The 12,625-nt window shown below is 35.6% G+C and overlaps 1 protein-coding gene across 2 annotated transcripts in view; it reads right to left on the reverse strand.

Annotated features, from left to right (window-relative positions):
* The window catches only part of TBC1D23 (TBC1 domain family member 23), a 69,170-nt gene that overhangs the window by 17,721 nt on the left and 38,824 nt on the right, over positions 1–12,625 (reverse strand). For both annotated transcript variants that reach the window (XM_021718107.1, XM_008069155.2), the window contains exons 11-13: positions 10,522–10,692; positions 8,540–8,582; positions 6,774–6,880 (exon numbers count right to left, since the gene is read on the reverse strand). In XM_021718107.1, the coding sequence (XP_021573782.1) occupies positions 6,774–6,880; positions 8,540–8,582; positions 10,522–10,692 (321 nt within the window). The remainder of the gene's footprint in view (positions 1–6,773; positions 6,881–8,539; positions 8,583–10,521; positions 10,693–12,625) is intronic.

Consider the following 12,625-nt stretch of genomic DNA (forward strand, 5'->3'; position numbering starts at 1 on the left):
TGGAACACAAAAGAAAGGAGGAGTTGCGATCCTAATTTCAGACAAAATACCATTTAAGCTATCAAAAATCAAAAGAGATACAGAGGACCTCTACATAATGATAAAAGGTTCACTCCATCAACAAGAAATATCTATCCTAAACATATATGCACCTAACATAGGTGCACCAACTTTTATAAAGCAACTCCTAGGAACACTAAAGAAAGATATTGTCTCTAACACCATCATAACTGGGGACTTTAATACCCCACTCACAACCCTAGACAGATCATCAGGACAAAAAATCAGTAACGAGATCCGGAACCTCAATGTGACTCTTGATCAAATGGACTTAATTGATACCTACAGAACACTCCATCCAAAGACCACAGAATACACATTCTACTCATCACCGTATGGAACGTATTCTAAGATCAACCACAAAATTGGCCATAAATCAAGCATAAACAAATTTAAAAGGACCGAAATTTTACCATGCACCTTCTCAGACCACAGTGCAATAAAAATAAACATTAACAACAAGGTTCCCCCAAACCCCACAAAGACATGGACACTAAACAGTATGATGCTAAACAACTCCTGGGTCACTGATGAAATCAAAACAGAGATAAAGAGATACCTGGAAACAAATGAAAATGAAGAAACATCTTACCAGAATCTCTGGGACGCCATGAAAGCTGTAGTAAGAGGGGAATTTATATCCCTACAAACACACATGAAGAAAATGGAAGGAGCACAAATTAACAGCCTAACAAGCTACCTAAGGAAGTTGGAAAAGCAAGACTACAAAAACCCTAATTTCAGCAGAAGAATCCAGATCACCAAAATAAAAACCCAAATCCAGGACATAGAAGACAAAAAGATAATACAAAAAAATCAATGAAACAAAAAGCTGGTTCTTTGAAAGGATAAACAAGACTGATGGTCCCCTAGCTAGACTGACCAAGAAAAAGAAAGAAAAAACCCAAATAAGCACAATCAGAAACACAAAAGATGAAGTCACATCTGACCCTGAAGAAATACAAAAGATCATTAGAGACTACTATGTACACTTGTATGGAAACAAACTTGAAAACCTCAAGGAAATGGAGGACTTTCTGTCATCACACAACCTGCCTAGGTTGAAACAAGAAGAAATTGAGACCCTAAATAGACCAATAACAATCAAGGAAATTGACTATGTAATAAGAAAACTACCTACAAAAAAAAAGCCCTGGACCAGATGGCTTTCCAGCAGAATTCTACAAGACATTTAAGGAGGAGCTGATTCCAATCCTACTGAAGGTATTTCAGGCGAGTGAGAAAGATGGAACCCTCCCCAAATCATTTTATGAAGCTAATATCACATTGATACCCAAACCTGGTAAAAATCCAACAAAGAAAGAGAACTACAGGCCAATATCTTTGATGAACATAGATGCTAAAATTCTCAACAAGATCTAAGAAACCGGATTCAACAACACATCTCAAAAATCATCCATAATGACCAAGTAGGCTTCATCCCTGGGATGCAAGGCTGGTTCAACATTCATAAAACCATAAATGTAATTAAATACATCAACAGATGTCAAAACAAAAACCACATGATTATATCATTAGATGTAGAAAAAGCTTTTGGTAAAATCCAGCGCCCCTTCTTGATAAAAACCCTCGAACATCTAGGCATACGGGGAACATACCTCAAAGTAGTAAAAGCCTTCTACAAGAAACCCACAGCCAGCATACTCCTAAATGGACAAAAATTGGAACCACTTCCCCTGAAAACTGGAACAAGACAAGAATGCCCACTCTCACCCCTCCTGTTCAATATAGTATTGGAAGTCCTGGCTAGAGCAATCAGAGAAGAGAAGACAATTAGGGGTATCCAAATAGGAAAAGAGGAAGTCAAATTATCTCTCTTGGCAGATGACATGATCATGTACCTTGAAAACCCAAGAGAATCTGTCAAAAACCTCCTTACACTGATAAAGGCCTTCGGCAAAATCTCAGGATATAAAATAAATGTGCAAAAGACAATCACATTTCTTTACACCAATAATAAACAAACAGAAACCCAAATAAAAAGCACAATTCCACTCACAATAGCCACAAAAAAAATGAAATATCTTGGCATCTTCCTAACTAGAGACGTGAAAGATCTTTACAATGAAAACTACAAAACTCTGCTCAAAGAAATCAAAGATGACACAAACAAGTAGAAAAATATTCCATGCTCATGGATTGGAAGAATCAACATCGTGAAGATGTCCATCCTACCTAAGGCAATCTACAGATTCAATGCAATACCTATCAAATTACCAGCAACATTCTTCTCAGACCTAGAAAATACAACACAGGAATTCATATGGAAACACAAACAACCATGAATAGCCAGAACAATCCTCAGCAAAAAAAATACAAAGCAGGTGGTATCACATTATCAGACTTCAAACTTTACTATAAAGCTACAATCATCAAAACAGCTTGGTATTGGTATAGGAACAGGCATATAGATCAATGGAATAGAACTGAGATTCCAGAAGCAAAACCTCAATTTCTCAACCAACTCATCTTCGACAAAGCCTCCACCACCTACCACTGGAGAGAGGAGAACCTATTCAGTAAATGGTGCTGGGAAAACTGACCGACCACATGCAGAAGATTGAAACAGGACCCCTATCTATCCCCATACTCAAAAATTAACTCTAAATGGATCAGAGACCTAAATGTAAAGCCTCAAACCATAAGAACCTTAGAAAATGAAGGACATACCCTCATGGAAATTGGAACTGGCATCTAATTCCTGAATAAAACCTGAAACCCACAGGCCATAAGGGATAAGACAGACAAGTGGGACCTCATTAAACTGACAAGCTTCTGCAAAGCCAAAGAAACCATCAAGAGAGCAGGGAGACAGCCTACAGACTGGGAAAAAGTATTTGCCAACTCCAGGTCTGACAAAGGCTTAACATCTCGGATCTACAAGGAACTCAAACGTGCTGAAAAGAAAAAAACAAACAACCCCATTATAAAATGGGCAAAAGATATCAACTTCACAAAGGAAGACATGCGAGCAGCCAACAGACACATGAAGAAATGCTCAACCTCACTAATCATCAGGGAGATGCAAATCAAAACCACACTGAGATACCACCTAACTCCAGTCAGAATGGCAGTTATCAATAACTCAAAAAATAACAGTTGCTGGAGAGGGTGTGGCGAAAAGGGAACACTTCTACACTGTTGGTGGGAGTGTAAACTAGTGCAACCTCTGTGGAAAGCAGTGTGGTGACTCCTAAAATCTCTAAACATCGACCTCCCATATGACCCTGCAATCCCCCTACTGGAAATATACCCTAAAGAATTCAATCACTCTGTAAAAAAAGATACCTGCACACGAATGTTTATCGCAGCATTGTTCACAATAGCAAGAACCTGGAACCAACCATGCTGTCCATCAAAAGAGGACTGGATTAAAAAAATGTGGTACATATACATGATGGAATACTATGCAGCCATAAAAAAGAACAAAATCATGAATTTCGCAATAACTTGGATGGAACTAGAGTCTATAATACTGAGTGACCTCTCACAGAAACAAAGATCTGAGTACCACATGTTCTCACTCATATAGTGGACCTTGATCATCCAACGCACTACCATAAGAAAATGACTGACAGTGGTGGGAAACTATGGGGGGAGGAAGGGAGATGGGACTAATGGTAGTAAACATCTGTCTGGGGACGGGGAGATACCTGTTATCAACAAGGGGGCCTGAATGAAGCATATTTGTATACCTAACCCTTACCTGTACCCCACAATATCATAATAAAAAATATTGATTTAAAAAAAAAAAGTAATTCTGGTTAGGTACAGTGGCTCATGCCTGTAATCCTAGCACTTTGGGAGGTCAAGGCAGGAGGATCCCTTGAGGTCAGGAGTTCAGCCTGGAGAACATAGTGAGAGACCTTGTCTCTACAAAAGAAATAAAAATAAATTAGCCAGGTGTGGTGGCACATGCCTGTAGTCCCAGCTACTCAGGAGGCTGAAGTGAGAGGATTGCTTGAGTTAGGAAGTTGAGGCTACGGTGAGTCAAGACTGTGTCACTGCACTCCAGCCTGGGCGACAGAGTGAGTGTCCGACTCAAAAAAATAAGAAATAAAATTTTCAAAAAGTAATTAATCTTTTGCCAATTAATTCCTTTTCAGAATTCATAGGAAGAATACAATCAGAAAGTATCCAGAGATTTAGGTACTATCTGATGAAAAATTACACAGCCACTAGAAAACCATACTTTTTAAAAAAGCATTTTAAAATGTTAGAAAATGCTCCTATGTTTACAGTGAAAAAGCAGAAAATAAAACTGTGGGTACACTATGATCACTACTTTTAAAATAAAATACTAAAAAGCACAAGCATTAAAAATATTTGATGGCAATGTTTCAAAACAAGAATGGCAATTCTCTCTGTTTGGTAGAATTATAGTTGATTTTGTTTCCTTTATGCTTTTCCTATTTATATATGATGCTACAATGAACATCTATTACTTTTATTTTTAGAATAAGTCATTGACAACACAAAAAACTATGTTTCTATTTCCATACCTAAATTCAAAACCAAATTAAACTAATGGTGAAAATTATTTGGTATTTTTTAAAAGAACATATTTTTAAGATAATTTCTACAATAGCCTCAATCAGTGTTTTTCAAATCTGAAGATAAAAGCTTCAATAAAAAAACTATCCAATGCTGTGGACGGGAAAATGAATTAGAATAGTGGTGTTTTGGAAGGCCATTTGATAATAATGCAGAATTCTAAGGATTCTGATACTAATGTTTTGATCAAATTATTCTATTTCTAGGACTAAATAACAATGGCATATGCAAATATATCACTATAAAAATTAATTGTAGTAGTGTTTACAACAGACTGGAAGTAGTGTAAATATTTAACAATAGGGCACTAACTGAATAATTTATAATACATCTATACAATGAAATATCTGATTATTAAAAATGAAAACAGCAAATGTTTCTTAAATAAGTGGTGATTCCACACCAGGTACCTAGAGTATCAGGTTAAAAGATCCTTGGCAAGGCACAGTGGCTCACATCTATAATCCCAGCACTTTGGGAGGCTGAGGCAGGATGATTGCTTGAGTCCAGGAGTTTGGGACCAGCCTCGGCAACATAGTGTGACCTTGTTTCTACACAAAATTTTTTAAAAATTAGCTGAGCATGATGGCATATGCCTGTAGTCCCAGCTACTCAGGAGACTCAGGTGAAGGACAGCCTGAGCCCAGGAGGCCAAGGCTGTGGTAAGCCATATCATGCCACTGCACTCCAGCCTGGGTAAAAGATTAAGACCTTAACTCACTATGGATGTGCTGTTTTTTTGTTTTGTTTTGTTTTTAAAAGATTCTCAGAGAAGTCTAATCTGCTGATGATGTGACAATAATAAACTCTGATTTGCATGGTTGAAGATAAACCTCAACTAATATATCTAGTGAGTTACAATTTTGTAGTAATTACTATTTGCTGATAATTCACATGTACATGCACATTTAGTCCTCAAGTTATCCTTATGAGGAAGGTACTGTACTGTTCTTAACATTTCTATTGCACAGGTGGAGAAACCACAGCTGAAACATCTTGCTGGATATCATGAAGACAATAAGTTGTAGAGGTGAAACCTGAACTCAGGTATGTCAGACCTGTAAGCCTGAGCTAATAATCATGACCCTGTACTCTAGGTTTCCTTCTATTTCTGTTTGTTTGGTGTTTTTTTTTCCTTTTTTTTCTGAATTGGAGTCTCACTCTGTTGCCCAGACTGGAGTGCAGTGGCTGCTCCCGGCCATCACAGCCTCGACCTGCTGGGCTCTGGCGATCCTTCCTCCTCAGCCTTCCAAGTAGCTGGAACTACAGGTGCGCACTACCACACCCAGCTAATTTTGATTTATTGTAGAGATGAGGTCTCACCAAGTTGCCCAGGCGAGTCTCGAACCCGCGGGCTCAGGCAATCCACTCACCTCAGCCTCCCAAGGCGCGGAATTACAGGCTGAGCCACCAAGCCTGGCTTCTATTTCTGTTTTAAAGAATAATCATTAGGTAGACGAGGGCCATTATTTGTCAAAAAAAAAAAAGATTTAATGACATCTAATTCAACTGCCATGAAACTCTGAAAAAGACCTACTACCCAAATATTTCCAAAGTAGAACAGAAAAAACAGATTTATCCACTATAGCAAAACTCTGAAGTAATATACATCTCAATAACTAAAAACTAAATATAACAGGATTGGCAGATAGTTTCTGTCTTTCTCTGCCTGGGCCATTTGCAAATGTGGATAGACTCCGGTCCTAATCATATAAGTCTGTGGTGGGGATGGGTACAGACATAGCATGCCGGAGGTGACCACAAGTCTAGTATTCTCCTGGCCCAAACTAATTGGGAGATTCTAGATTCAGTTCACTTAAGAGTCCCAGCTAGTCACAGGACCCAGAATTGTCCCCATTAATAATTAAGTTGGAGCATACAACTGTCATTAGGTGATAGCAACCTACAGCTGGACAGAGAGCAATCTGAATTCAGCAGTTGAATTTCAGGAACTCCCAGTTAGTTTGGCTGTGCAGGCTTGCTCCATCACTTCATTAATCTCAAAATAATATGAGACTCTTCATTGTATGTATTCAAACTATTTTGACTCCGTTTCTGTTATGGTGGGGGTTTAGTAGTTAATCACCTTTTCTGAGAATTTATCCAAATCTGGTGACATAGTCTACATAAACACTTACATCAACAGAATTGATACTGCTCCTTGAGCCTGAGGTACTAGCAATCCAATGGCCATATCCATTTTCTGGTCCATCCACATTAATGTCTGCCAAGTGCTGCTGCAGTGCTTAAGATAAACAAAAAAAACAAAAACAAAATGAAACCTGAAATATCAATCCCCTTTGAAAAGTATATTACCATGGAAGTATAAACACACCACAGCTGAGAAAAAAGGACCCAAGGATACTATCACAGGTATTTCTTTCTGCACCTCTGTAAATGAGTAAAGGACTCCAGGCTAATACAAACCTTCCTCTTCTCCTTCCTTCTAAAGTGCTCTGTACCGGAATAGCTTTTCTTAATTGACCCAAGGGTGATGACAACTGTATAGGCTTTAAGTTTTCCTCTTTAGAAGGAAATCTAGTATTAACAGACAATCTCTATACTGTTTTTGTGACATAAAGAATAAAAAATCTATGGTGGTTTTTGTTATACCATAAGGAGACATCAACTGATCTTTCTCTTAATGGAGAGGCATTTGTTGGCATGAACAGTTATGGAAAGAGAGATTATTCTTCATAAAATAAATAATTCATAGTTTTTGAAAAGTTTCTAAATCTAGACCTTACTATAAAGAAGAATACCTTCCAGACACTCCTAATAAATAATACAAAGCCTAGGGCCACTACTTGTTTAACACTACTTACTAAAATAATACTTTTGTAGCTCACTCAAAGTATGAGCCTCGAAGGTAGTTAGTTATCAGGCCACAATATATAGAAGATAATGATAATCCTTGCTAATATCAGCAAAGACTAAATTCCCAGTCTTCTGAAAATTCTAAGTTAACAGCCTAAGAACTTACTCCTCCCATAATTAGACTCCCAGGATTAAAACCTAAGATTCTGTTACCTTCAGCGTATATCGATTTTATTTTCGGAGCGCCAATAGCAAAATTAGTTAGCACACAATACTTACACATTGATTTTATTTGTATCATTAGTTTTCCCCAGCATTTACAGTTCAGCCCTTTTGTGGGATCTCTTTTCCTAACATAAGACAGGCTCTTTTTAAATCTTATTACACTGACCTAATACTTCATAAATTCTCAAACACTTGCCTGCAGAGAGCTTGCCAATTATTTAACAATTGTACATTTCCAGATATTAGCATCAGATTTGAAAACACAAGCTAATTTATTTTATTCAACTCAGCCAACTTTTTTTTTTTAAATAGAGACTAGGCCTCCATATGTTGCTCAGGCTGCTCACGAGCTCCTGGGCTCAAGCGATCCTCCCACCTTGGCCTCCCACAGTGCTGGGATGACAAACATCAGCCACCATGCCCAGCCTCTCAGCAAACATTTTTTTAACAGTTGATACCTTCAAGTAGTTCAAAAATGAAATGATAACAAAATACCCAAATAGTAAAAAGGTATACTACAAAAAGCATTCCTCCAACTCGTTTCCTAGTTCCGCCATCTAATCCTTCTTCTGCACAGAGGCAAATAATGTAGACAGTTTTCAAGCATCTTTACAAATATATTTTTTGGAAACAAAAGCTAATTATTAACATCTATTTAAATAGCCTTACATAAAATATTCACTCATCTCAATTGTCTGTTATCTATATGTCCTGCTAGCCTCACCTTTTCTGAAAATATTGAATGACTGAAGAAAGAGTCTACCCATTAGCTAATTAGGTCACTCCAAATCAGTTCTGCTGATAATCAACATAATTTCCTCTGAAAAGTGGAGGCAAAGAATTTAATAAATTAAAACCTTACCCATAAATCCTCCACTGGCAATACTCACATATTCTTTATTTTTCTGTAATGGAAAATAAAATTTATTCAAAAAATACAGTTTCATTAAATCTTTCAACTGTTCTAAAACGTTGACAAATGCAATATACAGTTACATATAAAATTTCTGGACTTTCAATTTTCCTAGACATTTTGGACTTTGGTACAGAGAGGTATACACATTTACTTTGTGTGCTGTAAGATCTGGTGCTTAAATGGGAAGAAGGGGACAACATCACAGCTGTTAATAAGACTGTTACTTTATTTGTATAATAGTTACAATAGTGCAATAGTCGAAATTAGTTAATTGGTATCTTAGGATATAATGAGTGTTTTTTAAAAGTTTTCAAAATATTCTGTGTCCTTTAGAAAAAGGTAATATAAGGAAATATTACAGCTAATTATGAAGAAGAAATGAGAGAATGTTACCATTTTGCAAATTACTAAAAATATGATAGATCTAAGTAATACAAAATTAAAAAAAGAAAAGAGAGAGACAGTATCTGCCACCTAAAAGCAGCATACATCACCTCCCCAGAACCCCTGCCCCTAAAAAAGCAGTCCAATCATGTCTCTATATCTAACTAACTACTTACAGAAAATACCAGGGACAGAACATGATACACCAAGTGAATGTAATCAGTAAAATCCAGAACGTGAGAAACTCTATTAATCAAATTAACTAGGTTTTTCTTCCAACAAATATATGCAAGGAAAAAATTAGAAAAAGGAGGCTATAAATTTAAAAAGTGACTTAAACGACATCAACCAAACATAATACCTTGTTTGGGATCCTAGAAAAATCAGGGAAACTTGAAAAGTAGTTAGATTTTTGTAAAATATGATCAAGAAAATGTGGTTACATCTTTATAAAGAGTTTAAAGCATTCAGTTATCCCACTTTTCAATTTCCTTGAAATTTTCCATAATGAAAATTGAAAAAATTTCTTAAACCATATCAAAAATTTGAAGAGTAAAAAAAAGGTCACAATATTCCAAACTCTTGCCATATGACAGCCCTCACGATATATAGTATAGTTTATACTGAAGCATTTTAAAAATAGGACAGTTAAATATATGAGTTTAGGTTCCTATTTTTGTTATTCTGTAATAAGTTTCTAAATTCTTTTCTTTAGTAAGGTTTAAAATTATCCTACAATTCCTCTGCCAAGTACCTTGTTCCTTCTGATTTTGCCTTTTAAGGATTTTGTCTTTAGACTAATTTTCTTAAACCAGATTCCCAGAAAAATACAACATGAATAGAAATGAATCCGAATTGAGTGGCTTGTGTAATGCCATGTCTACTGTCTTCCTGATTCCATAGTTCAATATCATACAAAGTAAGGATGTTAATGCATAAACTACCAAAGAATACCTATAAACAACTATTTTTATAAAGAGCAAGCCTCAAAGTGAGGTTCTGCAAGAAAGCAGAGGGACAGGTTGCATAAACTCGCAATAAAATCAGTTTTGCTGAAGACAACATTCAAACACAAAAATGAAAGATAACTCATGAATAAATCCACGTGTATATTCAATTTCAAAATGAAGATGTTAAAATGAATTATATACCTACTATAAAAAATACTAAGGCATAGATATCAAGAGTAATTCAACATAATAATCAGAAATAGATCCTGATGCATAAGAGGACTTCAGTGCACTAAATATTTCAAATTTATAGCCCAATTTGTTAGCTATCTGAAAAAAAATTTGTGATTATTACCTCACTTCTTCACAAAAATAAATTCCAGATTGTTAAAGACTTAAACATTAAAAAAAAAAAAAATCATACAAGCATGTGAGAAAAATCTGAAGGCGAAGACAACCTTTCTTAGCAAGACACAAAACCAAGAAAAACACAGATAAATCTGACAGTGTACAAAAGAGCCAAACATTATTTGTGCAAATGTTTTAAAGGTGACAGCAATAACAAACAAAACTGAAATCACTACGCCAGCCTACCTGCAAAAAGTGTGCCAGGACCATGTTCATATACATGTCTTCTTCTTCCCGGCCGCTACCCATAAAACACAGGTGCTCCCCACCGGCTATGGAGCCAGACTCAATGGATTGCTTCTGTGCTTCCAGCAAGGATTTTACTGACTGTGCGAACTCGGATGGATTCTGAAGCATCTAGACAATTTTTAAAAATTAAAATCTTCGTAAGCCTGTGTTTCACATATATTAGCAAAACTTGAAATATTTTTCCAGGCCATTGCTCTGTTAAACTCTGGTCAGGCCATGTGGCTCCTTAAGCTTTGTCCGCCATATTTCTTAACTTTGTCCCCCTCCTCTACACTAGGGAGGTGAATCTCCTTTCTTTCTCCCTCTTTCTAATTTACTTTCTAAATATACTATATTTTCCAATCTAAAAAAATAAATAAATAAATATTTTTCCAGGGAAAAAAATCCAACACCATGAAAATAAAAGGTTCTCATATAAATAAAATTCCTGGGACAAAAAAAAAAATTGTTTATAACTATCTATAATAAAATAGAACAAAAGCTGAAAACTCATAGAATGATTAAGTTATGCAGGGAAAATACTTCTCTACTAGAGAAAAACTTTTTGGGTTTTTTTTGTTTCTTATATAACAAACAACTAGCTATAATGTCCTTAGGAATCATAACAGAAAGAATATAAAATGGTAATTTAAAGTAAGCTGTATTTTTTTTAGTTTCCATGTACATGACAAACTATGTATTTCTTAGAAGACAGAAATAGTAGGAACCAGTTATTTATCAGCACTATTCTAGGTATTAAAGATACAAGGATAAAAATTCATTCTTACCTTCAAGGAAAGGAGTATGACAATAACTACACAAATTTTTAAAAACTGTTATAAGGGGGTTACATAAAAATGTGCAAGTCCAGAAAAATACAGCATGTAGAAAAGCAATTTGTAACAAAACAAAAAAAAAATGTAAAATAAACACCACATTCACAAAAAAGATGCTCAACTTCATTAGTAATTATCACTATTTTTTATTCATCATTGTTAAAATAAAAAAAATTGATAATTCCAATAATGCTGATGACATTCTAAAATGTTAATGTGGTTCAGCCTTTTTAAAAGACAACATGGTGGTCTCTAATAAAATATATATGTCCACACCCCTCAACCAAACAATTCTACTTTTAAGAATCTATTTTACAGAAATATTTGCATAAGTTCACAAAATATGTATAAAGATGTTAACCGTAGCATTGTTTATTAAAAGAAAACTGAAAATAACCCAAATATATGTCGATCAGTATATCTGTATCATGGACCACTATGCACTTTAAAAAGAATATACTTAAATGGAAAGATGTACAAGAAACTGTTATGTGAAAGAGTAAATGGCAGAACAAGAAATATCTAAATACATATTAAAGGTCTGGAAGATTAAGCAAGATGATAATAGTGGTTAACTCTGAGGATAGTTTTTGAATTTTTTTTTTCTTAATTCAAGTATTCATGAATCACGAGTGAATTTTTAAGACAGGAAGGAATAAGAGATCAAGGAAGAGAAAGGTACAGAGTTCACCTACAAGTTATGAATGAGCTAGGATGGTTTTCCTCACCTACAATATCCAATGCTCTCCGAGTTATTATTCTACCTTCATTTTCAATGAGTTTCCTCTCAACACCACCAAGTCCCTCCAACACACCCTTCTCAGCCTTAGCATAAACTTATTCAGCTAAATTGGGAAGGAGAAATGTAGACTACATACTCAGCAAAAGGGATTTCTTATATCAGTCCTGTTTTCCCCATTTCTGAGCCTCTAATGACCCCAGAATGGCTTAAATGATGTCAGTTTCAGTTCTGCCAATGGCTCTACATAGTTCTGATATTTAAATATTGACTTTACCCACTCCTTCAACTGAAATGACCCCAGGATAGTAGTTTTAACAAGTGAACACTTATATGTGAGAGAGTACTCTTATTAAATATTAGTTTAGTATATGCATAAATACTCATGATAAAAAATGGCTTATAGTGAAAGCTTATAGAAATTTTACCCAATTATAGGCCAGGCTCAGTGGCTTAGCCTGTAATCCCAGCACTTTGGGAGGCCGAG

This window comes from Carlito syrichta, unplaced genomic scaffold, assembly GCF_000164805.1.
Source record: "Carlito syrichta isolate Samal-C Ts95f unplaced genomic scaffold, Tarsius_syrichta-2.0.1 Scaffold311833, whole genome shotgun sequence".
In the NCBI taxonomy this organism is placed as follows: Eukaryota; Metazoa; Chordata; class Mammalia; order Primates; family Tarsiidae; genus Carlito; species Carlito syrichta.